We start from the raw sequence: 27,068 nt of genomic DNA, 5'->3' as shown, positions 1-27,068 counted from the left end.
GCTCCTGTCTCCGTGACAGGGAGACCCCGACACTGAGCAGGCCAGAGTTTTCCATCCCTTACCCAGTTCTCTGAGGTCATTAAAAATTAATGCTAGAGTCATACCTGCACGTATAAAAACAAAACCCAGAAACCAATACTGTGGAAATATTTATGATGAAAAGTAAAGGGTCTCCTCCCCGTCCCCAGACCTGGTTCTAGGGTGAGCCTGTGAACCTTGTTTGGTGTGTTAACCAGAATTTTTTTGTGCATATCAGAATATACATAAATGTAATTCTTAAAACTGGGTTAATAATTGAAATATTTTTTGTACTTTTTTTCATGCAACATATATACCTTTCATGTCAGCATTTGTGGACAGTATTTCCCTCTCCCTTTTTTGTTTTAATACCTTCATGATACTCAGCTATACGGTGTGGCTGGCCCATAATTTATTTACCAAAGTCCTACAGGCATTTGTTTCTAATTTTCCCTGTTATAATCAACGTGGTGATTACCATTTTATACATGGATTTTATAGCAGAATTGCTGGGGTTTGCCAGTCTGTGCAAAAAAGTGACAGATATTTCTGCAATGCTTACCCTGTTTGTGACCCCACCAGCAATGAGTGATGAGCATTTGTTTTTCCCCCTTTCTTACCAACCCTTGGGTTTTTATAAAATGCTTTGATTTTGGACCAACTGATAGGCCTCCTTTGATTTGCGTGTCTCAAATTATGAATAGGATTGAATGTTTTCTCATATATCATTGACCAAATGGACTTCTTTCTCTTTGAACTCTCTCTCTTTTTTGCCCATTTTTCTATTGGGTTGATCTGAGACCATCTAAGATTGACCTTAAATATTCTGGAGGTGGATGGTGTTAGTCAAACTGCAGGGTTATGGGAGCTATGGCTGGGGTTTTGCATTTTGGCAGAAGTTCCAAGAAACCTGCTTCTTGGCAATTTGTGAACCCTGGAGATGCCAATTTTGGATGAAATGCTGATTTTTCTGATGAAACAATGTGGTGAGAAGTCGTGAGACCTCCATTACCTTATCTTGATAAAGTGTTAGCAGCGCTGCCCCTCTGGAAGCACAGGAGACTGGGGTGACTAAGGCTCTGTGCCGGCGGTCGTGCAGGTTAGCCTCAGTGTGGGGTCTCCTGCCGTGCGGGGGGCCTCGAAGGAGGAGAAAACCTCCCATGCCCACTCTTAGTTTTTCCTGCATGTCTGGGGTTGTTCTGGGCACCCACTTTCCTGACTCACTTCTGTGGGGTGACATACCCCTCAATCCCAGACGTCACTCCCCACACCTGCCAAACCCTCTTCCTGCCGAACGGCCTGGAGCTAGCTCGCCCCTCGTCTGGGCCTGAAGCTGAGCTGCGCCAGGCAGGAACTCTGGATTTCTCTGACCTGCTTTATTCAGAAAGGGCTTGGGTGCAGGGACTCCAGGGCCTGCTGGTTTTGCTGCTTCATCACTTTTGTCAGGAAGTATGTCTCACCTGCAAGCTTTTAAAAAGCATCTTGAGCTTTTCTAGTGAGTTTTCTTACTTTGGACCAGAGCATCTCCTGAAGAACACTGATGCACCAATAAAGACCCCGAATGCCCGAGGGTATCGATGGACACACGCGTTTGCTCTTTTGTGTAGGCAGCCTCTCCTAGTGTTCGTTCAGGGCGATCGGACTAATGTGTGGAGCAGCTGATGGGCTCACTCGGTCCAGACCCGCAGAGAGGGAGGGACCTGCCCCCACATGTGCGGCCAGCGCACCAGGGCTGGGGGCGACACCTAGGCACCCGGACTTTCAGTCCGGCGTTCTTTTCCCTGCATCACACTGCACCTAAGTCATACTTCCTTTTTGGTCATTTTTATGTAATTTATCACCCTTGCCAGCTGATAAATATCAATGTGCAACACTCCAAAAAAAAAAAAAAAGACTTCCTCTTTGCTGTTTATATGAATAGCAAGAGAAAGTTGTATTATTTATAAACCAATTTCCTTTCACTGTAAATCTGATTAGTCTGTTTTTGGGATTTCTTAGAAATTGTCTTTTTTTTTTTTTTTTTTAATAATGCTTCGTGTGAAAACCAGCGTTTGTCTCATAACCTCCTGGGCGAATGTGATCTTCGCCAGCCCTGGAGCAGCACGATGTTTGTGTTTTAACTCAGGGCTGGTCAGGCCTCAGATTTGAACCCCAGACATGGAGACACAGTCTGGAATGTGCTCAGAGAACAGCCGGGGGTCCCCCCACCCATCCTTCTGAGGCCCAGCTGGGGGGCCGACAGCGCCTTCCTAGAGTGTTCGGCCCAAGGGGCAGTCACATAGCTATCCTCAGATGGCCGGTGACCACTGGGAAAGTGAAGAATGAGACATCCCCAGGCTTCAAGGAGCTCCGGGGAGAGCCCCAGGGAGGAAGATTTTGTCCTGCCCTTGAGGAAGAACGGTCCTAAGTAACTAAAAGCCAGTGGCTTGAATACCGCCAGTGAACAAAATGCTCGCTCTCCCAAGGCACATCCTTTTGTTTTCAGAAAGGTTATAAATGGACGTCCATATTCGGCTGTTCAGTCACTGAGCCAGTTAAGATATAAGACAGCCTCTCAGGGACAGGAATTAGTCTTGGCTGGGGCCACGCCCATCGCCAGGCACAGGTGAGCATTTTTGTGATCTTCGGCCTGCAGGAGTAGATGTGTGTAGGAAGTGCAGGTGAGTATTGGCCAGTCACTCATCAGTCCTCAGGGCCCACTTTCAGACATTTGAGGTAGATCTGGATAAAGAGGAGATTTTATCCATGGATATTCAGTTTAGATTTTACTAGTAAAATCTCTGTGCCCTTTTTCTATGTTAACTCAAAAATACTGAGACCTTTTTCGGAGCTACAGGGTCCCTTGGGCTTGCCCCCGACTATTAGCTGGTGGCAGGACTCAGCCAAGTCTGTGCACCTGCCCTGAGCACCTTCTGCTCGCCTGCGTGTGCCACCTGGAGATGTCAGAGTGAGGCTGGCCTACTGCTCCTGGACTGACCAGCCAGCGCAGGCCTGGCTCTGGAGCAAGCGGACCAATTTCCAAACCAGACTCTGGCTTAGGAAAAGGAAATAAAACTATTGGAATGTACCACAGTAGACAATTTTGGCCTCACCGTTGGAGAAGTGAATATATTTTCAAATGCTGTGCATTATACCTTCCTGCATATTTAATTTAAAGTGTGTGTGTGTTGTCCCCTCTGTAGGTCAATCTGTCAGGTCACACAGGAGGTCTGCAGGATTGTCACACTATTGGATATCGACTTCACCTGCATTTGAATATTGCTTTTATGCCCTATCCTGCTCAAGGTATATAAACTCTAAAGCTCAGCTTCTTTCTCTGCAAAACGAGAGAATTACATCCTTTGCATCATTATGGTAAATGCGCAAGCAAACTTAAACACTTTTTTTTATCATCACCATCAGGACAGTGTACCAGCCTTAATGGTATGTGAAAATGGACAGTGGATTTACAAGGTTGTGTCTCATGGGTTTGCTGCCATGATTATTTTTACCTGGTGTTGCCAGGAATCTCAGTGGGTGTTTAGAAGTGTCTCAGATGGACTCCTTTAACCCAGGTGGCTGGCAGGCTGGGACAGTGATCGGTGATTGGCTGGTGTCTGCCTGCCCCGGAGAGCACTGGCTGTTGGCTGTCTGGATGTGTAGTCCTGCTGCTTACAGGAACACGGAGCTGGAGGCCTCGCCCCAGGGGATGTGGGGTTGGTTTTCCAATCAGGAAGCTCCCTGCATGTGCCTTAAGCCGCGATTCCACAAGTGGCCCTTCGGCACCTGCTGAGAGTTCAGAGGTGATACTAGGAGCGGTGCATGGGGCCAGCTCGCTCCAGGAAGTGATGACTCATTCTGAGCACAAAGTGCCGAAGATGCCTTCAGATCACAGACCGAACAAAGGAGGGGGTTTTGACCTTTGGCTCCTTGTGGGCTGTGGGGGATGGTTTTGGATTTAGCAGAATTCTGAGAGGCCCTGAGGAGGTATAGCTGAGGGAGGTTGTGAATACTTGTGAAAATGTCACACCCAGAGCCAGTGACTGAGTCTGACTTCTCTCGTCACTTGCCCAGGGAAGAAATGATAATAATAATTCACTTTCGGCCTGTGCCTTCCAAGGGCATGTCTTATTCCAAAGTCATCATCTTGTATAAGGCTTGCGATGACCGATGACCGATGGCCGATGACTCCTGGTGAGGCCTCATCTGAGAGGCTGTGTGAACTCCCTGCCCCCAGGCACAGAGCTGGAGGAAGACAAGCACATCCTGGCCCCTGACTCCTGCCCACTGGAAAAAGAAAACACAAAGAACAAAGCCACACAACCTAACAGTTGAGAATTACATTTATTCGGTGTCCTTACTGAGAATTGTAGCCTGGGAAGACTGCCTCTCAGATCGCTCTGGGGGACCTTTCCAAAGAAATGAGGGAGAAGCCAGGATATAGATAAGTTTTTGTTGAAAAAAGTGTAGTCGAACATCAAAAGGTTACTGCTAATCATGAAAAACCGGACGTCTCAAGTGAATGACTTTAGTGCTTTCTGTGTATGGGAAGGTGCGAGAGTCTGGGCTCGCTGGAATCATTCCTTTGATCCATCTTGACTGTCTACAACCCTTCTTCTGTTTTCCTCCATCCTGAATCCCGCTCAGGGCCCCCGGCAGCTGCCTGGCTGATGGCTTGATGGCGGGCTGTGTTGGTTGTTTACTCAAATGGCAGGCAACATTTTTTTTGGTCCACACCTCCAATTTTGTGCAGTTTCTATTCTTTTTAAGACTCGGATCCTTTATCTTTCCTGGCCTGTTTGTTTTCCAGAAGCGCATTATGAGCCTGTTATCTGAACTGTTTGCAGTGAATTTAGTTTGGGGCATTGTCTTCATGAGTTTTATGTTCCTGGGAGGGAACCATTCCCATTTTCTTAATTTCTTCTAATTGTTGAATTTTTGCTCTGTCCCATCATACCAGACTTACCAAGCTACTTTGGAGGTGGTGGGTGCGCCTCGATGTCTGCAAGTCTGGGGTTTTTTGTGATGTGACCAAAAAATCCCCAAAACAAACCCTTCTCCCCTATACCCACCCCCCAGAAAAGCCCAAACCAAAAAAACCAACTCCAAACCCCTTGTTTCTTGCTTGGGGTGAAGACTAGATTTCATGATGTTGCTATGACCAGGTCATAGAAGCATCAACTTAGAGCCACATTCTTGAATTCCCTTTACAACCTCTTTGTCAAATCATGGTTTAGATTCTGTGAATACTCCCACTGATGGGGAGCTCACTCCCTATGATAAGTCAGTCAATTCTCTTTGAAGCTTGGTCTCATAAATTGTGCCTTCCACCCTGGCCCCGGGACTGTCTCTCAGCAATTCCAACTTTAATTATGATCTCTGATCGTCTGTATAGCCCTGGATACCCTGTAAACACGTGCTGAATGTTAGCCGACTTTTAGAACTAGATGGTTGCCATCTGTCTTGCTAAAGCCACACTGATTTTTCTTTAACTGGGCCTCACCCATTTATACCAGTTGTAGCCAGCAAGATGGGGAGGCAGCTCCATGCCAAGGAGGACGGGAGGCTGGGGGATCAACCCGGGTTCCTGTCCTCACCGCTGCTTACCGGTTGTGCTATCCTGAACATCACACAAGCCTGGCGCCCCCGTTCCTCGTTGGAAGTGGGGTGCTAATGCTGGTTCTGAGTGCTGCACAGGGCTGCTTGATTTGCGTCACATGAGCCCACCTGTGCAGAGGAGTTCTGTGTATTGCGAAGTGTTGAGTAAATGTGTTGTGGAGGCTGTGTGGCCTTTTGCCTGGGATTCAGGAAAAAGTGATATTAGTGATTAGCGACAAGTTAAGGATTTGCAGCAAAATTGGGATGGGCCTTGGGTCTGATGCTTTGGAATATTCCTTTCTCTCTAAAGTTGGTGGGAACCCTTTGTGATTTTCCAAACCCATCTAAATCTTCTTCATAATCATCATTTTAACTTCTCGCCACCAGTAATTATCCTGGAGTTCCCAGTGGCTGTGTCAGGTAAGAAGCTTGCTCATCTAGGCTGCACCCGCAGCTCCCCAGGGAGCCTCACGAAAACAAGCATCAGTCTCGGGGGGGCTGGGCCGACGGACAGCAATTTAATGTCACCCGGCAGTAGAATTTGTTTTCTCAGAGAGCCTGAAATTCTATTTCATTCTGGATGTCCTTTCAAAGATGAACCACGGGTTCGCCTTTGCTGACACTTGAGTACGGTGAGGTTCTCTTTCATTTGCTTCTAGTACGTCTCCTCGTTTCTCTTTATGTGACGACCTGCCTGCTTATTCCTCATTAGAACAGACGATTGTGCACGCCCGTGTGGTCTGACAGCCCTGAGGCCATCTGTGTCCTGGGTAAGTGGAGCCCCCCTGCAACACGGCTCCGCATCCTCCCACCTCCCACCGCTCCCGTCTGGTCACCAGGAGTAAGTAGGCTTCCCCGGAGCCCTAGTCCTTCGCTCTGGGTGTGCATTTGCTTCAATGTGAGAGTAGGACGCGGGCTGCTTTGATGGCGCATCCTCTGTTTCCATCAAACCAAAGCAGACGTGTTCCAAACCAATAAAGCATTTTCACTTTTTGGAAGATAGTCACGTATAGATTTAATTCGACTAAATCGTTCAGAGGTACCTAGCTTACTTAATAGACAGATATTTGAGATTAGGCTCCTGGCAAACGCTGGAGAATGTCATCCAAGGCAGCCTGGGAAGTAGTTAAAGAAATCGTGGCCACATGTGGCTGCAACATTTCCTGGGTCCCTGGGACGGGACAGGCACCACGTGAGGAGCCGGGTGCCCAGAGGTGAGGAGGCACCTCCCTGTCCTGAATGAGGGCAGGCAGCTTGGAGGACAAGGTCTCTCCTTGTCACTTGACAAATGACAGTCCGTTCATCAAGCTGCCGTCCGGGATGAGAGGCATTCCCTGAACCGGAGGGCCCAGGAGGAGTCCAGTTCTCAAAACTGAGCTATTTGGGCGTTTAGATGAACGAGGTACCCTGACATGCAGATGAAGACATGGAGGCAGCAGTGGGAACACAGATTAAGGAGTGATGGTAGAACTCTTTGCGGGACGTTTAGTTCTCAAAGAGAAGAAGGTGGAAAGAAAAGTAAAGGTGAGAAAGGTTTAACAAAAATGGGGACGTTGAGAGTTGTGTTTGTTGAGACAGGTTTGTACTCTTTTGACCTCTGCTAAGGTGAAGCTTCTCAGCCCTGAGCCCTGCTCTGCTGGCCCCCTTGGAGGGGAGCAGCTTGGATCTGGACGCTGTCTGCCAGAGCATCACCATTGCATTTCCGGCGAGCACACCCACGAGATTAAATGGAGAAACTGTTTTTTCCTAGATAACATGCCTTTGATAATAATCTCCTTGAGAGAACTAGAAAGGGAATTAAAATCCCTTTTATCTGCTTGCTTGATAAATGAGTGGGACAGTGATTCCTGAGTTGACAAGGGGCTTGGCCTAAAATAATTCAAACACCTGTATTTAGCTTTAATAATTGATGCTCTTCAAGCTGAACACCCTGTTTATCATTAATGTTGTAGATAGGATCCAGGTGGGAACACGCTTTTGGGTTTTTGTGTTCCGTGGTGTATTATCTGTTTGCGTCTAACACAAGCACTGAAGTGGATTCTAAGTTAGGGAAGGGTATCCGGAGAGACAGCGTTCCACTGGGACGGAATAACCTTAGAAAATTCATACTATTCCAGGACGTCAAGCTAGAGGATGTCACGTTTAAAAATTTATTTCCCTTTTTCTTAACCTGGGAGATGCTCTGAAAATCCACAGCCCAGCTCAGAGAACCCTAGTTTGGTTGGAGGGTTTTTGAGTCTTGGCTCAGCTTTCCCGGAAAACCTTCTGAACTCGGGTTGTGGAATCCTGTTTTCAGTGGTAAATGAAGCCTTGTCAGGTGAAGTAGGTATTTCCTGCCACATTCTGAGATTAAAACCAGTAGATCTAGACGTAATTTGGGATGGGGTGAGTGGAGAACAGGTGTCTCAGAGCTGTTAGACTGGACGTGTGAACGTTTGTTTCCTTGTGCACGGCTTTACTTGTCTTTGGTTACTCTTGGGTCACAAAGGCACTTTCTTTAGTTTCCCCCTTGGTGCCTGCCGCCCTCACCCCACCGTGTCTTCTTGAACACCATGGCAGGGGGGCTGGCAGGGAGGAGGGAGGGAGCCCGCTGGCCTGGTTTCTTCACGTCAATCAGATTAGCTTCTTACCTGATCCTTGCACTACACATGGGACTGACAAAAGTGAAACTTGGGAACTTGTGCCCAGCTGTGTATTTCTGTCCTCTGTATGTATTCGCCAGCACGTACTCCCAAGAGATCCTGGAGGAGGAGCAGGTAAAGGAGAGAGTGGCCTTCGCCCTCTGGCTAGGCTGCCGCCCAAGGAGACCTGGGCTCACCCTCTCTCCTCTCCTCCTGGGCCCAAGCCCTCTCCCAGAGCAACTTTTTAACCAAACAATGTTCATCTTCCCAAAATGAATTTTAGTTAATGGCAGTGTTCTCCTTCACCCCACCTCACCTTGTAAAAAGATTTTTAAATTGTGGTGAAATACACATGACATAAAATGTAGTCTTTTAACCATTTTTAAGTGTGCAGTTGAGTAGACTTAATATACGTATGTTCACATGGTCGTGTATTCACATGGCGATGGTCTCCGCCATCCAGCCCAGAGCTCTCCACCTTGCAGAAGGGACGCTCTGTCCCCACTAGACACTAGCTCCCCCTCCCCTTGTCCCCGCTCCTGGTTGGCACTGCTCTGCTTTCTGTTTCTATGAGTGTGTCTGCTCTAGGTGGCTCACATAAGTAGGATCGTACAGTATTTGTCCTTTTGTTTCTGGCTTATTTCACTCAACATAGTGCCCTCAAGGTTCATCCATGTTGTGGCATATGCCAGAATTTCCTTCCTTTTTAAGGCTGAATAATATTCCGTGGTGTGTATAATGCCGCGTTTTGTTTATCCATTCATCCATCAATGGACACTTGGGTTGTTTCCATCTTTTGACTATGGGGAGTAATGCTGCTATGAACACGGAGTGCAGCTGTCTCTTTGAGACCTTGATTTCAGTTCTTTTGGCTGTACCCAGAAGTGGGATTGCTGGATCCTATGATCGGTCTGTCTTTGATTTTTTAGTGGAATCGCCATCCTGTGTTCTTCAGCTTTACCATTTTGCATTCCCTCCAGCAGTGCACATGGGTTCCAGTTTCTTTACATGCTCACCAATGCATGTTTTTTTTTTCTGCTTTCTAGATAGTAGCCATCCAAATAGCTGTGAGGTGGGAGTGTTCTCCCCGTTAACATCCTCAGTGCTCAGTCTGGGCAGCCCCAGGGCGCAGGCGCTGATGGGTCCTAGGAGCTGTTGCCAGGCGGGGCCCTGACCTTGTCCTTTGTTAAGGATTAGGGAACAGATCCTTTTCTGCTTCCAAATGGAGGTGTTTTCAGATTTGCAAACAAGTTATTCAACAGAGGGAGTATCACTAGCTACTTCCGATTATTTGTGAAGGGAAAGCTACGCCAGCCAGTCCTGAGGCACGCGCACAGGGAAGATCCCAGGACTGGAAATCGGGGATCCTGAGTCCGGCTCCGTCTCTGCCGTGGGAGGAGCGCAGCCTCAGTCACTTGCCATTTCTGGGCTTATTTCTTTAAAATGAGGGTGTTGGGACAACAGCTCAGTCAGGATCCTGCCAGCTTTGGAAGTCTCAGATCCTGCACGATGACCTTGATTTAATCATCAAAGAAGGGGGAGAGGTGGGGAGGGATGTTTTGTTCTTGAGAACAAGAGCACGGAGCAACATTTAGTTTAAATTACTAAAGATGCCCTTTCGTTGCTAAGGATTGAAGAGAACAAGAACAAAGCCTTTATCTTCTAATGGCTGGAGCTGGAATTGGACCTTGCAGGTCACCTCGGCCGAAGTCTTCATTTTACAGATGAGCAGTTGGGACGCAGAGATGGTAACACCATCCACTTAAGAGCTTTCTCTTTCTTATGAATAAAGGATAGTGGCCGGCGGGTCCTGAGGCCTTCTCAGGAGCGGTGCTGGCAGAGCAGGGGCGCTGGCGTGGGTTTGGGTCCTTGGCTCTGGGGAGGTGGTCATGTGTTATCCAGCAGTGAGCGCAGCCCCTGTGTGCGGGCGATGAAGTTGGAGGAAGCTGTGGGGGGCGGGAGAGGGGGCCCGACAGAAGCGAAGCCGAGGTCAGATGGTCAGATTCCAGGCCTGTGATCTTGGGCATTTGCCTCGTTATACGTTTTCCCACCTGAAAGGCCTGATACCTACACGGTTACTGTGAGAGTCACGCGAGCATGAGGTCATGTACGTGAATGAAATGATACAAAAACGTCACTCCTATGGTGAGCCCTGCCGTGGAGTTGGAGGTTACCTCTCTCGGTGTGCCCAGTGCATTAAATCTAGGTTGACCATTGAGGTGATGATTCCTTTTATAAAATGACTCCCTAGAAGAAGTGTCAGGGTTACAGATAATTCTCTTTCTATATTGTTCATCTTTTCAGGAACTGTCCCCCCGTCCCCTTTTGCGTGAAGTTAGCTAACCTACACCCCTAAACTGACTTAGAACTTTGGGGATTTTCTGTGTCTGCCGACGTGGGCCCTTGTTAGTGGTGGAGGCCACACAGCCAGGGAGGCAGGCCTGTGCGTCTCTGAACGTGCTTCCTGAAGGTCCACGTGCTCCCTCATTTGAGGGAGGAAGTGTGCTGTCCATCTCGAGGGCGTCGTTTAGAATTGCACAAAGAGCTGGAGAGGGCTGTCTCCTTTTCTCTGTAGGTTTTGTTCTCTGCTTTTAGGTCTCTGGCTTGTTCTAAGTTAGAATTAAGTCAGCAGTTCTTGTCTGCATGCAGGGCATTTGACCAGCCCCTTCTGAGCCTTAGTTTTTTTTATCTGTGAAGTGGGGTTGCTTCACAACTCTTCTGCTTTTGTAATAGGGGTTGAAGTGAGGCTTATAAAAGGTACTTTTTTGTCTTTGTTGTTGTTGTTGTTGTCGTTAACTTGAAAGGACAAGGTTTGATCCTTGGCCTCAAGGAGAATCTGGCTTCACTGAGTGACAAGAAAACCACATGACAAAATAGAGACACGTCAGAGCAGGAAAGTTCACAGTCCAAGATGTGTCAACGGAGGGCCGCCAGGGCCAGGCGTGAGCACCTGCTGCGGCAGTTGCTGGAGTCACTGTAAGGGACCGGGGCTGGGTGGTGTCCCTGTGGTCCCACGTGTCCCTGGTTACCAGGGTAGGTGGCCCTGAGGTCTTGGGGACCTCACACAGGACGAGGTCTGGGGACCCACTGATTAGAAGTCACATGTGCGAGCCGAGCCCTCTGTGCTCGGGGTATCTGAAACCATGTGGCCTCACGGGTCCACCTCAGTGTTAAGTGTACAGAGAGGAGGGGGATAGAGGTCCGGACTCGGCCCTAAAGTGGAGGTGCAGCTGGAGAAGAGAGGACCCTGACAAAGGGGGATCCCTGAGCAGAGCCATGGCCTCCGGGGAGGTGGGAGGGTGGTAGGTGGGGTGGCCAGTGATGCAGAGCTAGGAGGGTGGCCGGAGCAGGCTGCAGGGCGGGAGCATGTGTGAGTCCCGTCAGGGTGACAGGGCCGGGCCGTGGAACTGGGGGCAGGCTCTGCTGGCTGGGCAGTCTGGCAGGTGTGGGTCAGCACCGAGGTGGGCGTCGGAGCCAGAGGTGTGAGGCGAAGGCCGGGGCACTGCTGACTGGGGCTCCCGTTGCTCAGCACCCGAACTTCTCAGTCATCCCTCTGCCTCATTTCGTTGGTCACGCCGCCTCTCGGGCCAGCGTCATTTTTTTGTCTTCACCAGCAGCAGCAGCAGCCGCTGATTGGTCTTCCTGCCTCAGTTTCTTTTCTTGTCAGTCTTCTCTACATTTTTACCGCAATGCTCTTTCTAAATCCTGGATCGAATCATCATTTTTGTAATTCCTGAGTCTCTGGTGGCTTCTCTTGGCTACACTGTGCCATCCGAATCTCCTAGCATGGCATCCGCTGTGGCCCTTCCCCTGCGTGTGCGCACACCTCTCCCTCCGCGGTGCCCTGGTGCACCCTCCTCTCCCGGAAGGCCCTCCTCCAAGCCTGCCAGCTGCCAGCCCCTCTGGGACGATTCTCCCCTTTCCTTGGGTGTGACTCCCTTAGTGTTTACTTAGGATCGACACAGCACTGGTGCGTGTCCGTCATGAGCCGGGGGTTTGAGCTGTGTCTTCTTTCATCTGCGTTCCCAGCACTGGGCCCTTTGTAGAGCAGACTTCAGTCGATCAGCTGGGCAGACAAACCGAAGCTGAGCACAGATATCCCTTGAAATGTGAGCGCATCAGGGAGGCAGGCAGGCAAGGACCAGAATGGAAATTGCTCAAAATAAATGTCACTTTTTTTTTTCATTTCTCAAGTAAAAATAGTAATTTTTTCCAACTAATATTGTTAAGTATCTCCTCTGTTTGGCGTGGACACAGTCTCTCTCTTCTCAACAGTCTGAAGATTTAGTCTATAAAACCTGCACGGGATGACAGGGCAGGTGCCCCGAGGTGATATAAACAAGTACTGTGGGCCCAGATGGGAAGAGCCGGTGATAACTGAGGTTAGGCCTCCTGGGGTGGCCAGGGTTTGAGGTGGGGGGCACTGGGAAGGGGTGGGGGTCATGGAGCCCGTTCCAGTGGAACAAGACGACCCGAGCCAGGTGCGAAGTGGGGCGTGCGATACATGTGTCTGAAATGAGGAGGAGTTCACTTCGCCGGCCCTGGAGCCTCCCCCAAGTTAATTGTTCACGTGTCTTGCTTGTGTCTCTGTTTCCTAGGCCCAAACCATGAATTACGTGGGGCAGCTGGCAGGCCAGGTGTTTGTCACTGTGAAGGAGCTCTACAAGGGGCTGAACCCCGCCACCCTGTCCGGATGCATCGACATCATCGTGGTCCGCCAGCCCAACGGGAGCCTGCAGTGCTCCCCCTTCCACGTCCGCTTTGGGAAAATGGGGGTCCTGCGCTCCCGGGAGAAAGTGGTAAGTAACTTGGAGGACAGGTTCCCCCCTTAGAGAAAATCATTGTGTTTCTGTGGCTTTACATGTCCAGAGCTCCTCGCAGACCCAGAGTTTTAGTTCTCTGTCGGAAAGGGCTGGTCCCTGAGTTGACAAGTTCCAGTTACTATGATGTGTAAATTTTTCCAAAATGCAGTGGCATAAAACAACTATTTATGAAGCTCCTGGGTTCTGTGGGTCAGGGTTCCAGCCAAGTGCAGTAGGCTGGTTCATCTCTGCCATTTGCCATCTGGGGCTTTAGCTGGAGACTCGGGGCTCGGGGGCTGGAATCACCTGTAGATGTCCTGGCTCCTGCGGCTGGTGGCTCTCAGCTGGACTCTTAGCTGAGGCTGTTGGCCACAGCGTCTCCACACGGCCCCTCCGTGTGGCCTTCTTACAACATGGTAGCTGGCTGCAAGGCAAGTGTCTTCCAAGAGAGCGAGCCAGGCAGATGCCACCTTCTTGTGCTGGCCTAGCCTCGGGAGTCACGTGGCACCACTTGGGTTGTGCTTGCAGACTCGCTGGGGCAATCACAACCCTGCAGGGACTCAAGGGGGTGGAGGTGGGGAGAAAAGACTCCGCTTCTCAATGGACCAGGTTGACCAGCTGAGATTGGGAACTGTGAGATATTTCGGGGGGATGATTTGATTAAAGTGTGTGGAGACTGAGCCATCTCCCAGGAGGTTTCCTGTTGTGGTGAAGTATCTTGTTCCTTCAGGTTGACATTGAAATCAACGGGGAACCTGTGGATTTGCACATGAAATTGGGAGATAACGGAGAGGCGTTTTTTGTTCAAGAGACTGATAATGATCAGGTAAGGAAGGCGGGGTGTGAGGGTTACCCCTGAGTTTTGGGCTCTGAGCTCTGCTCCGCTAGGAGACACATGTGGAGCAGTGATGCTGGCGCCCGGCTGTGTGGGTGACGGCTGCAGAGAAAAGCGGCCTCTTACCCTGTACCGGGAATTTGAGCCAGACAAGGTGGGTGTGTGCTGTGTCCACAGGACTCAGCAGTCCTGGCCTGCTCCCTTTGGCTCAGTGTCCAGGGAGGCAGGGAACTGAATCACATTGGGCTGAACCGTGGTCCAAAGCACACAAACGATACTGATGTGTCAAATCTCGGACAGATGAATGTTCTAGTATTTGTTTACTGAATGACTAAATCACTTTTATTTTTATTAAATTTTTTAACAGCTCTATTAAAATACAATTCTCGTACCATACGATTTATCCGTTTCATGTGTACGATTCTGTGGTTTTTGGTATTTTCACAAATGCGTGTATCCATTAGCACAGTCAATTCTGTAACATTTTCATCACCTCCGAAAGAGACTCTGTACCCTTTAGCCATCACCTCCCCTGTCCCTAAACCCCCAACCTTCCACTGCCTGAGCCCGAAACAGCCATTAATCTACTTTCTGTCTCTCTGGATTTCCCTTATTCTGAGCTTTCATCTGAATGGAATTCCATGGTCTGGGGCCTTTTGTGCCTGACTTCTTTCAGTACCACAACTTTACAAGATTCATCTGAGTCACGGCTTATGCCAGTACTGCATTCATCCCACTGTAGGGCCACAGTGTTCCACTGTATCTATAGACCACCTATACACCATCTATAGTTTATCTTTTCATGTGTTGGTGGATAATTAGGTTTGCTTCCACCTTTTGGCTGTTGTCAGCAACATTGCTATGAACATCTGTGTGCAAGTTTTTGTGAAGACTTACGTTTTCGTTTGTTTTGGGTATGTCCCTGGGAGCGGAATTGCTGGGTCGCATGGAAACTCTGTGTTTAACATTCGAGCAACTGCCAGACTGTTATCCAAAGCGGCTCTGTTTTACGCTCCTACTGGCAGTGCACGGGAGTTCCAGTTTGTGAAGAGCCTTGTCATTTCTTGCTTTCTGGCTTTGCGACTCTAGCCGTCCTGGTGGGTGTGAAGCCGTTCCTCATCCTGATACTGATTTGCGTTTCCCTGGTGACTAATGACGCTGAGCATTGTTTCATTTGCTTCTTGGCCATCTCCATGTGTTCTTTGGAGAAATGTCTGTTCAGACGCTTTGCTCATTTTTTGTTGGGTTGTGTGTCTTTCTGCCACTGAGTTGTAAGAGTTCATGACCTGTTCTAGACACAAGCCCCTCGTCAGGTGTGTGCTCTGTGAGTGCCTTCTTCCACTGTGGGAGTGAGTGGTCTTCACTTTCTGATGTTGTGCTTTGAAACACAAAGTTTTTAATTTTGATGAAATCCGATTTATCTGTTTTATTTTTGTTGCTCGTCCTTTTGTTGTCATATCTCAGAATTCTTTGCCAAATCCGAAGTCATGAAGATTTACATCCCTCTTTTTCCTTCCAAGACAGACCACTTTTTTTTGGCCTTTCACGGAGAAAGCCACTTTGAAGGGATCTGATGTAGTGATTCCTCAATAAAATCCACTCGAACTAGTTCCTTTGTGGGAAGGCAGCCTGATTGAAAAGGAACGGCTCTAAATAGCTCCAGGCTCTAAATCGAATGCCGGTCGTTTCAGTTTCAGGACAAAACCATCCCATCCCAGGCTCTGCTTCCTCTCGGGCTCCCTGAAGGTGTGACATAGGAGGAGGACCAGTGTCCTCACCCCGTGGCCCTCAGGGAGCCCTGCCTGGCTGCTCTTTGTCTCCCTACTGAAAGGGGAAGCAGAGGATGATTCACTGGTTTCTAATGAATTTTAGGCTTTGACAGACGGACCACTGTTTGCCCCTTGGCTGTAGACAGATTTCACGCTGTAAGAGCTGGGGAAGCATTTTGGGTGGGGATGCCGTGGAGGCTGCAGGCCGCCGTGGTGAGCTGGGTCTCCAAGGCCAGTACGTCCTGTCCCATGTGATGCCCCTCCTGCCCCTGAGAGGCAGCTGGAAGCTGGGGAGCCTGTGTCCTTCATCACCAGATTGAGCCGTCTCCCCCTTCCCTTTTGACCCAGTGTCAGTCAGCACTCTCTGTGCGTTTCTTCAGCTGAGTGAGGCGGTCTGTCACTTCCCTCCCAGCCTCGCCTCACCTCTCAGATGAGGACTTCATACATGTAGGGCATTAGATGTTCTCCAAGCCACTCAAACTGTCAGCAGCATGTGTGCCTGTCCCCTGAATGAACACTGGGGGGCCGTCGGCACCACCCGGCTTCTTACGTCCCAGTCAACAAGGCTCCTTTTTGAACATCTTTTCTGCCCTTCAGGAGGTGATCCCCATGCACCTGGCCACCTCCCCGATCCTGTCGGAAGGAGCCTCGCGGATGGAGTCCCAGCTGAAGAGGAACTCTGTAGATCGGATGAGAGGCCTGGACCCCAACACCTCAGCCCAGGTCTTGGCTCCCAGTGAGACCACCTCAAGTGGCTCTTTAGGGAAGAAGAGGAGGAAGAGGAGGAGGAAGTCCCAGCTGGACAGCATGAAAAGGGATGACAACGCCAACACGTCCGAGGACGAAGACATGTTTCCCATCGAGATGAGCTCGGACGAGGAGGCCGAGCCGCTGGACAGCAGTAGGTAAATGTGTGTGTGTGTGGGGGGGGGCTGAGCTCCAGCTGCGTGGCTTCGTTTTTTAGGAGAACTCTCTCTCTCTTTTTTTTTTTTTTTTTTTTGTGGGGGGGGAAGGTAATTAGGTTTATTTATTTATTTCTTTTTTAAGTGGAGGCACTGGGGATTGAACCCAGGACCTCGTGCATGCTAAACACATGCTCTACCACTGAGCTATACCCTTTCCCCTTATGAAATGTTCCCCCCTGGCCCCAGAATTTCTTACTCTTCCATTAATGATTTTAGACTGAACTTTGGAATCCTGCAGGCCCAATTCTAAAGTAGCATAAAGACGTGACGGAGCTTGCAACTGAGAGGTAATTGGTAACACCCGACATCCCTGGTGTTAACCCCAGCTTTCCAGGGCGGAACCGAGGAGCAGGAACTCAGCAGACGAACACTTTATGAATCACTGTTTCAGACCCACACATGCTCATTTAGCGCCAACTTGGAGCACAGCGTTGGGCTGATTGACACTCAGGGGCCGATCTGTGGTCCACTCAGGGCTACAGGTGGACCCATTTCTCTACAAGCAGACCTGTCCTTTTCAGTGTTGATCAGGGTCAAAGTTTGGTGGACACTCATTGTGTTTTTCTTTGCTTTTTATAGTGTGGTGAAATTCTGTGTCTGCGTAGTGCTATTTTGGTGAAAAATGCCAGTTTTAAAAGTCAAAACTCATTTGTAAAGAATTATTTGATGTTTCAGATTTTTTATGTAATTCAGCAGAATTTTTCGTAATTGCTTTTGTGTCCTATTAGCATAAAGAACATCAGGAGATGTTCAGGAGAAGGAACATCTGGAGTAACCCCCTGCTTCGTTATTCAGAGCTGAATTTTTTTTTCTTGCTGAAAAATAAAGGCACACCAACAATGTCACTTTTCCTAAGTGCCGTGGGCTCAGGAGCTGGTCAGTTGGCTTATTACGGCTGCCTTCCCTGCGTGGCTTTTAGTTCTGGACTTAGATGCTTCAGAGAACATCAGAAATACAGACAGGTGGCCTCTGCATGAGAAAGAGTGACTTGTATCTTGTAACAAGCATGCTGTACCCGACGCCAGGTAGATTTGCAACCATTTTGTAATTATAAGATACAGTTTGTCGTGACATTTATTTATTGCACTAGATAAGCTGCTGTCTGTGTGTTCAGTGGTTGGCAGCTCCCCCGGGCATGGCAAGAGTTTATAAGCCTCTGGGTCCAGTCTTGGGCCCGACTACCTCGCAGGCTTTTTGTGGAGGAAATGTGAAAGACAAGCGTATCGCGCATCGGACACTGCGGCGTAAATATCAGGCGTGCAGCCATGGTGTCCGTGTCTAATACTGTACCAAAGGCAGTTCACACGTGCAGTTCAGCCAAAGCACGACCGCACAGTACACATTTCTCTTGAGTCACTTTTTCCTCTTCACCTCCTAGAATATGCTTGGGTGGTTTATTTAGAAGGAGCTCACATTAGTCTACCAGCATTAGAGAGAAGAGAAAATGGAGACTTGCCTTATTACAAATCAATCACTAATCATTCTTTGACTTTGATCTTTCTTTTTTTTTTTCCCTCCAGAACTCTTTCTAATGATATACCTCCATTCCAAGAAGACGTTCCTAAGGAAAACCTTTCCCCAGTCCTGACCTACCCTCAGTCAGCATCATACCCTAATTCCGACAGAGAGTGGTCACCCAGCGCCAGGTGAGTGCTGGTGTCTGTGCCTGTGTGTTTGCCTGTCCTGGTCCAGAGGGTTCCAAGTCAGTGATAGGAAGGGTGTTTAATAAAATAGTGAAATAGAAATAAAACATCAAAATAACTAGGACCCCCAAAATTGCAGTTTAGACTAGGAGGTACAGATCAGAGTTGAAAACAGAACATGTGCAGATCATAAACTTCTGTCTGATATCAGAATTGAACTCATACGTGGCTCTTATCTTTCCAAGGTGATGTCGAAGGGGAAACCACTTGTTAAGTTACATAAATGCCAATTGTCAGCAGGGGAAAACAGGTGACGGAGCCTTTCAGGGTACTTAGCCCTAAAGTAAGGCTCAGGAACAGAGAGGCTGCTTCAGGGGCCCCGGAGGTCATTCTGCCTGTTGGGGTGTTGCCTTCTTCCCAGGCTGAGTCCATGCTGCTGAATTCAAGAATGCTCATTTCCCTGAAATGGACTCTCAGGTGGCCCTAGGCTTCCGGTGTAAACCTGGAGAACCAGAGCTGCTCTGTGTGGAGAAGATGCTAGAGACTTTTAAGTGAGACCTGTGAGAATCTGTGAGCCCTTCTGAGCAGTTTTCAGAAGAACTAGGGAGGGGACACGTCTGAATAGTGTGTTCCCAGCAAGGACAGTATCACCCCCATCAGGACAAAAATTGGTTCCTGGGCAGCAAAATATAATAGCGTGTAGCCTCCAAAGGGCTGTACATAAACAGGTGCATAGTATATCCTCGGCATTAAAATTTCATGGTGGAGGGAGGACTTTTGGGGTAAAAAAGGTCTCAAAATGCTTGAGGGCGTGGCAGTAACGGAAAAGAGGTTGAGGAGCCCTGATCTGAGTGACAGCGACACCCTTGGACTGTTCTTACTCCTAATGTGTTGGATTTACTTCTGGTCTAAAATGGGGGTGTCGGAGCCCCTCGAAGCTCGGCATGTGCTGCAAAGGCTTCCTGCCCAAAGCCAGTCTCCTGTGAACACCACCCCTGGTTCCAGTTTGACCAGACTGATCTTGTTAATGAGACAGCAGGGTCAGCGGCGGGTGCTGAAGTTGGGGTCGGAGAAAAGTCCCTGTGTCACCTGCCTGGTTTCCAGCCAGGACCGTGACGGTGAATGTTGTCAACCAGAGCGGGGCTGGGGGCCTGTGGAGTCCCCGCGTAGGGGTCTGTCTGTCCTTAGGCCCGCCCTGTCCAGTAGAAACAGAATGCTAGCTACATATGTAATTTAAAATTTTCTAGTAACCATCCTTAAAAAGTAAAAAGAAATCAGTGAAATTAACTTTGATGATCCGTTTCATTGACCTGATGTATCCAAAGTATTTTCATTTCACGTGATCAGTTTTTAAAAAAAAGTTGAGATATTTCACATTCTCGTTTTCCTAAGTCTTTGCAATCGTGTATCTGAAATGTGCGGAACATCTCAATTCGGGCTAGTCATGTTTCAAGTTCTCAATAGCCACACACAGCCCATGGTCTTCCTATTACACAGTGTAGGTATAAGACCCTTCTAGAACCTCATACGTTCTCTCCCTAGGTCTGTGGAGTTAAGCCCTAAGGAGGGAAAACCACAGTACTTTAGGAAGAAAATTATGTGGAATAGTTAGAAACCACTGACAGTTAGAAAAATCTGTTCATACACTCTGTGTTAGTTTTGAGAATTTAAATACAACCCTGAATACGTTTCTCTGTCTGATGTTTTCTCTGTGAAACCAGAATAATGACCGTGTCAGATTAGGTGATCTGACCACTGTTAAACGTAATTACAAATTAGGAGAAATAGATCCATTTCCAGACTTTAGCTTATGTATTTTCTTTAGAGAGACAGTTGTCAGCACAAATCACCTCGTCTTTTGGAGGATGTAGTTTGCTGAGGCACTACATTCTGCCCCGAGAAAAACAATTTTTTTATGGGCACATGGATGAAACAGAAAGTGAAACGGGTGCCTTGACAATTTCCTGTTTTTGTGGTTCCAAAGATTCGTGTTGATTTCGTAGCGACATCAACATGGGGTCCTCTGCTGTTGTCAGACACCCGAGCGTGTTCACCTTCTTACACACGTTATGGGGAGAGTAGTCAAATGATGGGCGTGACACTTTGTTGAATGTAATTGACCTATGATTTCTCTTCCTTTCAATGTGGATCACATGGTATCCAGTAGCCCGGTAGATTGCAGGAGGCCCCCCCCTCATCTTGCGGTTGTGGCCGAGGGGGGCCTGTCTAGCTCCTGCCCCCCGCAGTCGTCCCACTTCCACGCTTCGGAAAGGTAGAGGGGGCGCTTCCCCATCCTGGGTGTCTTTGATTATAAAAATTTTGATCTAACTCTCACAAGTACGTTTTACCATTAACCAAATTACTTATGCGGAAAATACATAGAGATTCTGTGAAGTGAAAATTTTGATCTAACTCTTACCAATCTGTTTTACCAACTAACCGGATTACTTACGAAGAAAATACGTATAGGTTATTCTTTTCCTTTCCTGTTAAGCATTTGTAAATTATTAGATTTTTTTTTTTAAGTACTAAATTTGACTCTGAAAATCAGGGTTAAGCATATCATTCTTCCTAACTTTGTGACGTGCTCTTAAAAAATAGAATAATGAATTGAAAACTGGGCATATGATCTTTATTTTGTGTCTGAGGTTCAACGAATAAGTTTACAAGACATTTATTGTGATGTCTCTGAAGCAGAAGAGTTATTATAACTCCTTAAGTAGCGTATAGACTTTCTGAATAATGGAGCCAGGTATTTCCACAGCATTTGTAGGATAGAATTTTGGAGAATCGCCTAGGCTGCCTCTGACGGTTTGGATTGTAGGTGTGATGTAGAGGTCTCAGACCACAGCCTCCTTTCCCTCAGTGTTGGCTGTCCTGCAGCCCGCCTTACTAAACCTTAATGGTGAAGCTATGATTAATTTCTACATGGGAAACTGTTTTTCTTTTTGACTAAAGAATCAAATCTCAGGACATAGCTTCACTCACAGGTACATGTGTAGAAGAAAGGCCATTTTAAAATGAGATCAACTAAGTTGTGAGCAGTTTGTAACTGATGTGCCTAACTGGGACCAACAGAAGTGCTGAAAACTATTACATGGCTAATACATGCATTATTTGTGAATACCAGTCATTGACCTTGAAGCTTACTTTTTTGAACAACCTTTGATCTTAAAAGTCTAAAATTTGGTAACGGGGAATTTTGGAATCATCCTTCTCATCAGTCACACTCAGCACTGGGGGTCTTTTCCCTAGTTCACCTTCCGTCTGTCTGAAGTCCCTCAACAAGCAGGCACAGACTGTGCACGTGTACTCGGGTGCAGAATCCTGAGCGAGGCTGGTCCGTCTTGAGCAGCCAGCAATTATTGTAGTGACGTAGTGGGTATGAGAGGTGGGACTGGGGATCGAACCCAGGGCCTCGTGCATGCTAAGCATGCGCTTTACCACTGAAGCTCTTTGTGAATATGAATTTGCCCGCCTGAATGCCTCTGTGGAAACATATGGCTTGTAGCTTTTATCAAAGGATCAGAATCTTAGGGCTTCTGGAGTTGGGTGGTGTGACAGAGAACTGTGTCCAGAGTTTGCATTCTTCTAGAGTGGGGGTTGGCAAACCACAGCCTGTGGCCCAATCCGACCCACCCTCTGTCTCTGTGAAGTTTTCTGGTTGCAGCCGACCTGTTCCCATGATGTCCATGGTCGCTTTTGTGCTCTGATGGCAAAGTTGAGTAGTTGCCGCAAAGATCGCAGAACCTCCCCAAAGCCAGGAGTGCTTGCTGTCTGGCCTTCAAGGGAAAAAGTCTGCTGACCCCTGGCTGCAGAGCAGGCTCAGTCTAAAGGGCTTTACTTAATTTAGTGCAGTGTCTAAGACAGTGTATTGTTCCAAAGAATTTATAACAAAATGTAAATTTAAAATTATGTTGCTTTAAAACAGTTTGTTTGGGTGCAACATGGTTGAGAGTAGGGAGCCCTTAATGATGGACCTCTTCTGTGATGCCGCTGGAGACGGCGACCCAAGTCACAGCTGTCAGCATAAAGGCCCTCACTCCCTGTGCGCATTTCACTGACGTTAAACATTAATTGTGGGCACTTTGGTGCCAGAAAAGCATTGACCCTTTGGAGAAAAGCATAATTATAAGACTAGAGGAAGCAAGAGAGGTGGGAAGGTGACAGGCATTTTACTGCTCAGATACTTGAGGTGCCCGGTATGCCTTTCATGGGACTGTGTGCCCCTGGTGTGTGTGTGTGTGTGTGTGCGTGTGTGCACGCATGCGCGCGTGTGCACCCCCACAATACACTGTCTCCAGATCCTCCTGTCCACACACTGGCCAAGTAGAGCCCAAGGGCTGCAACGAACGATTTAGATGGATGGTTGCCATGGGCACCAAGGGAGGAGCCAGGCTCCATCCGCCTCACGTGAGATGAAGGAGAGAGGCGTTGGTTCTGTTTGTCTTAGTGGCTGGACCAAGGAGAACCAGGGTCAGTTTAGCCATGAAGGGTACCGGTTTGAGACAAGTTATGTGTCACCCACGAGCTCTCCACATCCTGACAGAGTTGTGCTCCTTTGGGGCTGACATCTAACTCCAGCAGGTAAACAAGACCAAGCACAGGGATGAGGGACAACTTAAGAGACTACACAGGGTCTGTGAGAAAAGTGCAGGAAAATCGCGGGGCTTGCTTTCCCGCTTTATTTATAACTGTCACCTTGCTCTAGGAGAAATGGTGCGGGAGACTGAAGCCGAGAGATAATGAAATGGGTCTTTTTTCTCACCTGTATGATGTTTAGCATCCTGTGAGAATTCAGCAGATAAGCTGACGCTTAACTGTGGTTGGACAGAAGTTAAGAGTTTGTTGAGGTCTCGAGTAAAAATACAGAAAACGTAGAGATTCAGATGCAAGTAACAACCACTTAAAAAGCTGGTCTGAGAATTAGGTGTCTTGAATGTTGTTGCAGGAAGAGCCTGAACAAGTAGGAATCTTTGAAGTATTCCTGGAAGATACAGTATTTGACAAAATCTCAGCTTGGAGGTTCCCGCACGTTAGCGAGTTTGTTTGTGGCAAGTGATATAATTTCCCTGTTTCAAAGCTCGTGCAGATTTGGAAATATTTTCAATATAAGATATAATTGGTGGATGTCCGAGATGGCCAAGACTCTTGCAGCTGTCTGAGTGTTGAGAGACTTGATTTGGAAATTGGGATTGCTGGAGAGTTGAGGTCAGGGTGAGGCAGGGAGAGGTGGGTGGTTTTGAGGTAGCAACAAACTCTTTTTTTCCCCCTCTCCCTTTTCATCTTCCTTCCTTTGTTTCCCCTTCTATATGCTACTACTTCTCAGCTTTACTTACTTGTAATTTAGCAGCAGGTTGGGACAGGGTTACCCAAATTGGAAGCACCTTCCACCCGGGTGTGTGTTCTGTCGACCCCTGGTGGCCACAGAGGGGATAGTCATGAAGCCACACCCGTAAGGCAGTGGCTGGTGGGTGCATTTTCTGGGCTATTTGCACTATAGATTTCTGGGCCAAAAACATTTTAAAAAGTTTCTCTTCCCACTCTAATCATGCATTTGTGTTTTCTTAAGTCCTTCAGTTTCCCGGCCTTCAACACCTAAAAGTGACTCAGAATTGGTCAGTAAGTCTGTGGACAGGACAGCGCAGAAGAGTAACTTAGAGATGCTCTGGCTTTGGGGAGAACTGCCACAAGCCGCAAAGGTAAGTTTTTTCCCCTTCTCAATTCTGCCGTGCCCTGAAGGTAGTTTCTAAAAACATGAAATGAACACAGTCTTTTCTTTAAATAAATTTTATTTCATATTTCAACATAGTACAAGAATATTGGATCATATTATTATATATCAAACTTTTTTTTTAAATATTGTAGGAAAGGGCAGCTCTTTGGAGAGTAGATCTGTTGAGGTTAAAGTTGTGGATTCATTCCCTTTCTAGGTTATATTTAGCTTTCATGGAAAATGCTGATTTCTCTGCCCACGAGCCACAGTGCTGACCTAGCCAACCATCTCTACACACTCATGTCATTTGTTGCTGGAGAGACGGCATGGAAGTGCAAACCCATCACTTCTTCCAGCAGAACAGTTCTGACCACAGATCCAGTGTGGCGTTGTTTTCATTTGTGCTCAAAGCTGTGAAATCAGATACAGAAATGCATCTCTCTCCCTGCTTTCTAACCCACAAGTTGCATTTGGTTTTTGTTTGGATTAACCTTTTCCACCACTGGAAACTCCTTGGAGAGGTAGAAGTCAGAAATGCTGAGGTCCCGCTCCATGAACCAGCCACCAAATCTCTACTTGCTCATGTTGTGGGGGTAAACTTTACTGAAATAGAACACGCGTGTAGAGAAGTGCCCAGACCCCAAGTGCAGAGATCAATACATTTTCACTCTGTGACTGGGTGACTTGCACGCAGGCAAGAAATGGGCCTTAATCAGAGCCTGGAAGCCCCCTGACCCTTCACAGTTTCTGTTCCAGCTGACCACCCCCAAGGATAAGCCTGATCTAGCCTCTGACGGCAGAGATTCGTTTTGCAAGATTCATCATGTTGTTGTGTGTAGTTGTAATTCACTTATTATTTTCAGTACCACCAGCACCCTGTTGTGTGAATACATCTCCCGTTCTCCTGATGGACGTTTGCGTTCCATCACTACTTTCACTCACTTCTGCTTGGCAGTCGATGTTTTATATGAAAGTTCATTTGCTTTGGAACTGCTATTCTCGGTTTCCAGACCTTCCGACAGGTAGGGGGATCACCAGCTGACTCCTGAGGCTCCTTTGTCTCCTGCAAAGTGTGGGGCCGGGTCTGCAGATCTTCAACTGCCCAGTTGTCCTTTGGTTAACTCAGTTTTTCTCTGACCTTCTCCTTCCCTCTCTCTCCCTCCCTGCCCCTTTGGTCTAGTCATCTCCACACAAGATGAAAGAGTGCAGCCCACTGAACAGCAGAAAAATCTGTGATAAGATGCACTTTCAAGCCATTCACAGTGAGTCTTCAGATGCCTTTAGTGACCAGTCACCGACACTGGCCGGGGGACCTCCCACGCAGCCACCGTTAGAGCATAGCAAGCCGCAGACAGAGATGCAGTTTGTGAACGAAGAGGACATTGAGGCCCTGGGAGCAGCAGCCCCACCTGTGCCCACGATCGAAGAACCCAAACCCCTCTCTGCCAGTGCCGCCCCGGCCGCCAGCAAGGTGGACTCGCCTTCGAGGAAGAAGGGTGAGAAAGCTGGCCCTTCCCCGCCAACTCCACCAGGCACACGTGGTGCCCTGCAAACTCTAGCTCCTTCCCTCAAAAATTCAGAGTACTTCAAAGTAGGAACAGCCCGTTGCTCCTGTTTGGGCTGTGCCCTTTTGCTGGTTACCTGAGTTATCAGAACTCAGCTGTAGAAAGTCCAACCCAAGGGAGGCCTTGGAGATCGTGTTATGAGGCCCTCACAGTATAGATCAGGGGTGCGGGGTCCAGCCCCCTCTGGGACTCCACAAGACACTGATTATTAAGCTAACCTGCACCACTCCCTTTGCCCCCAGTGTCCCTGTAGTGCATGACCTTCTTTTAATTTCTGTGTACCGTGTGTCACTATTTTAAATGGTCGTTTGTTTTTTGGCCAACTTACCTACTGGAACACACGGGCTCTGTGAGGTCAAGAATCTTCTTGGCCTGGCTCACCTGTGTCCTTGGCACTTAGTGGGTGCTCCGTTCATGCAGTTTAATGCACACCTGGTTGCTTGTCCAGAGCAATGTTGTTAAGCCTGTCTGGTAGCTGTGTGGCTTTGCACAGGGTTCTAGGTTTGTATAAATGGATACATGCTTCTCTGGCAGAAGGAAACAGGAAGTGTGCAGTCACGGCGCCCAGGGGCTGACGATGCATCGTTGGGGATGCTGTGCTTCAGTATTGTTGGAGAAATGCTTAGTGAAAGTGATATTATTCAGTAATAATAACATCAAAACCAAATTGATACCAATAATAATAATCATAAAAATAATGGTAATTGTGCCAGTAGATTGGATGCTTAGTACCACTTAGGCCTCCGCGGTCGGGAAGCTGAAGTTCAGTGAATCCGTGACTGGCCACAGCCACAGGGCTGCGAGCGGTGGAGCCTGGGACCTGGCGGTGGTGCTGTGCTCCTGTGCTCCAGTTGGGGCGCTTCTGAGCCAATCCGCACATCGTGCTCACGTGCTCTTTCTAGAGACACCCAGAAGTCTGTGGGTCTTTTCTGGGAGAATGGTGTTCTGATTTGACCCGTTCGCTCTTTCAGACAAACGAAGCAGACACCTTGGTGCTGATGGCGTCTACTTGGATGACCTCACAGACATGGATCCTGAAGTCGCTGCCCTGTATTTTCCCAAAAAGTAAAACTTCTTTCTATTCTTCGTAGCATTTTCTGCAATCTTTATGTTAATCTGCAAGTCCATTTTTTTCCTGATGTTTGATTGGAAAGTGAGTAAGAAAAGTTAGCAAGTGGCTCACGTTTCACTGTGAGGAGCAGCCATAAGAGCAGTGCACTCTGTAGACGTTGGTGTGTGGACGTAGCCCCGGGGCCGGCTTCCGAGCAGGAATGTAGGCACGAGGCCAGCTCCCCGTGGCAATCTCCCCGTGGCACTGAGGTCACGTCACAGTGGTCAGTGGCCCACAACCCAAGTCAGTGGCAAAGACCCTGTCCCTCCCTAGGGGAGAGTCTCCTGTGGCCGTTGGGGGCCCGTCTTCAGTTCCCCCAAGATTTGCAGGGAGGGCCTGCTCCTTTGAGGGTGAAGACAGAGGCCTGAGGCCCTTAGGACAGGATTCTTCCTCCTCAGTCCATTTCATGTGTGTTTAGACAGGATACAGGGAGATGGACAGGCTAA

General features: G+C 48.2%; 1 protein-coding gene across 4 annotated transcripts in view; it reads left to right on the top strand.

Moving 5' to 3' along the window:
- LPIN1 (lipin 1) overlaps positions 1–27,068 on the top strand; it is a 113,258-nt gene that overhangs the window by 52,608 nt on the left and 33,582 nt on the right. For 2 of the 4 annotated variants that reach the window (XM_064494725.1, XM_010989677.3), the window contains exons 3-10: positions 12,815–13,015; positions 13,749–13,844; positions 16,220–16,527; positions 18,108–18,233; positions 20,395–20,502; positions 23,803–23,932; positions 25,127–25,442; positions 26,483–26,576. In XM_064494725.1, coding sequence (XP_064350795.1) covers positions 12,815–13,015; positions 13,749–13,844; positions 16,220–16,527; positions 18,108–18,233; positions 20,395–20,502; positions 23,803–23,932; positions 25,127–25,442; positions 26,483–26,576 — 1,379 coding nt within the window. The remainder of the gene's footprint in view (positions 1–12,814; positions 13,016–13,748; positions 13,845–16,219; positions 16,528–18,107; positions 18,234–20,394; positions 20,503–23,802; positions 23,933–25,126; positions 25,443–26,482; positions 26,577–27,068) is intronic. The other 2 variants (XM_010989678.3, XM_010989679.3) reach the window with 2 other exon arrangements.

The sequence above is a fragment of the Camelus dromedarius genome, chromosome 15 (assembly GCF_036321535.1).
Source record: "Camelus dromedarius isolate mCamDro1 chromosome 15, mCamDro1.pat, whole genome shotgun sequence".
Classification (NCBI taxonomy): domain Eukaryota; kingdom Metazoa; phylum Chordata; class Mammalia; order Artiodactyla; family Camelidae; genus Camelus; species Camelus dromedarius.
This window is presented reverse-complemented; position numbering and strand designations above follow the sequence as displayed.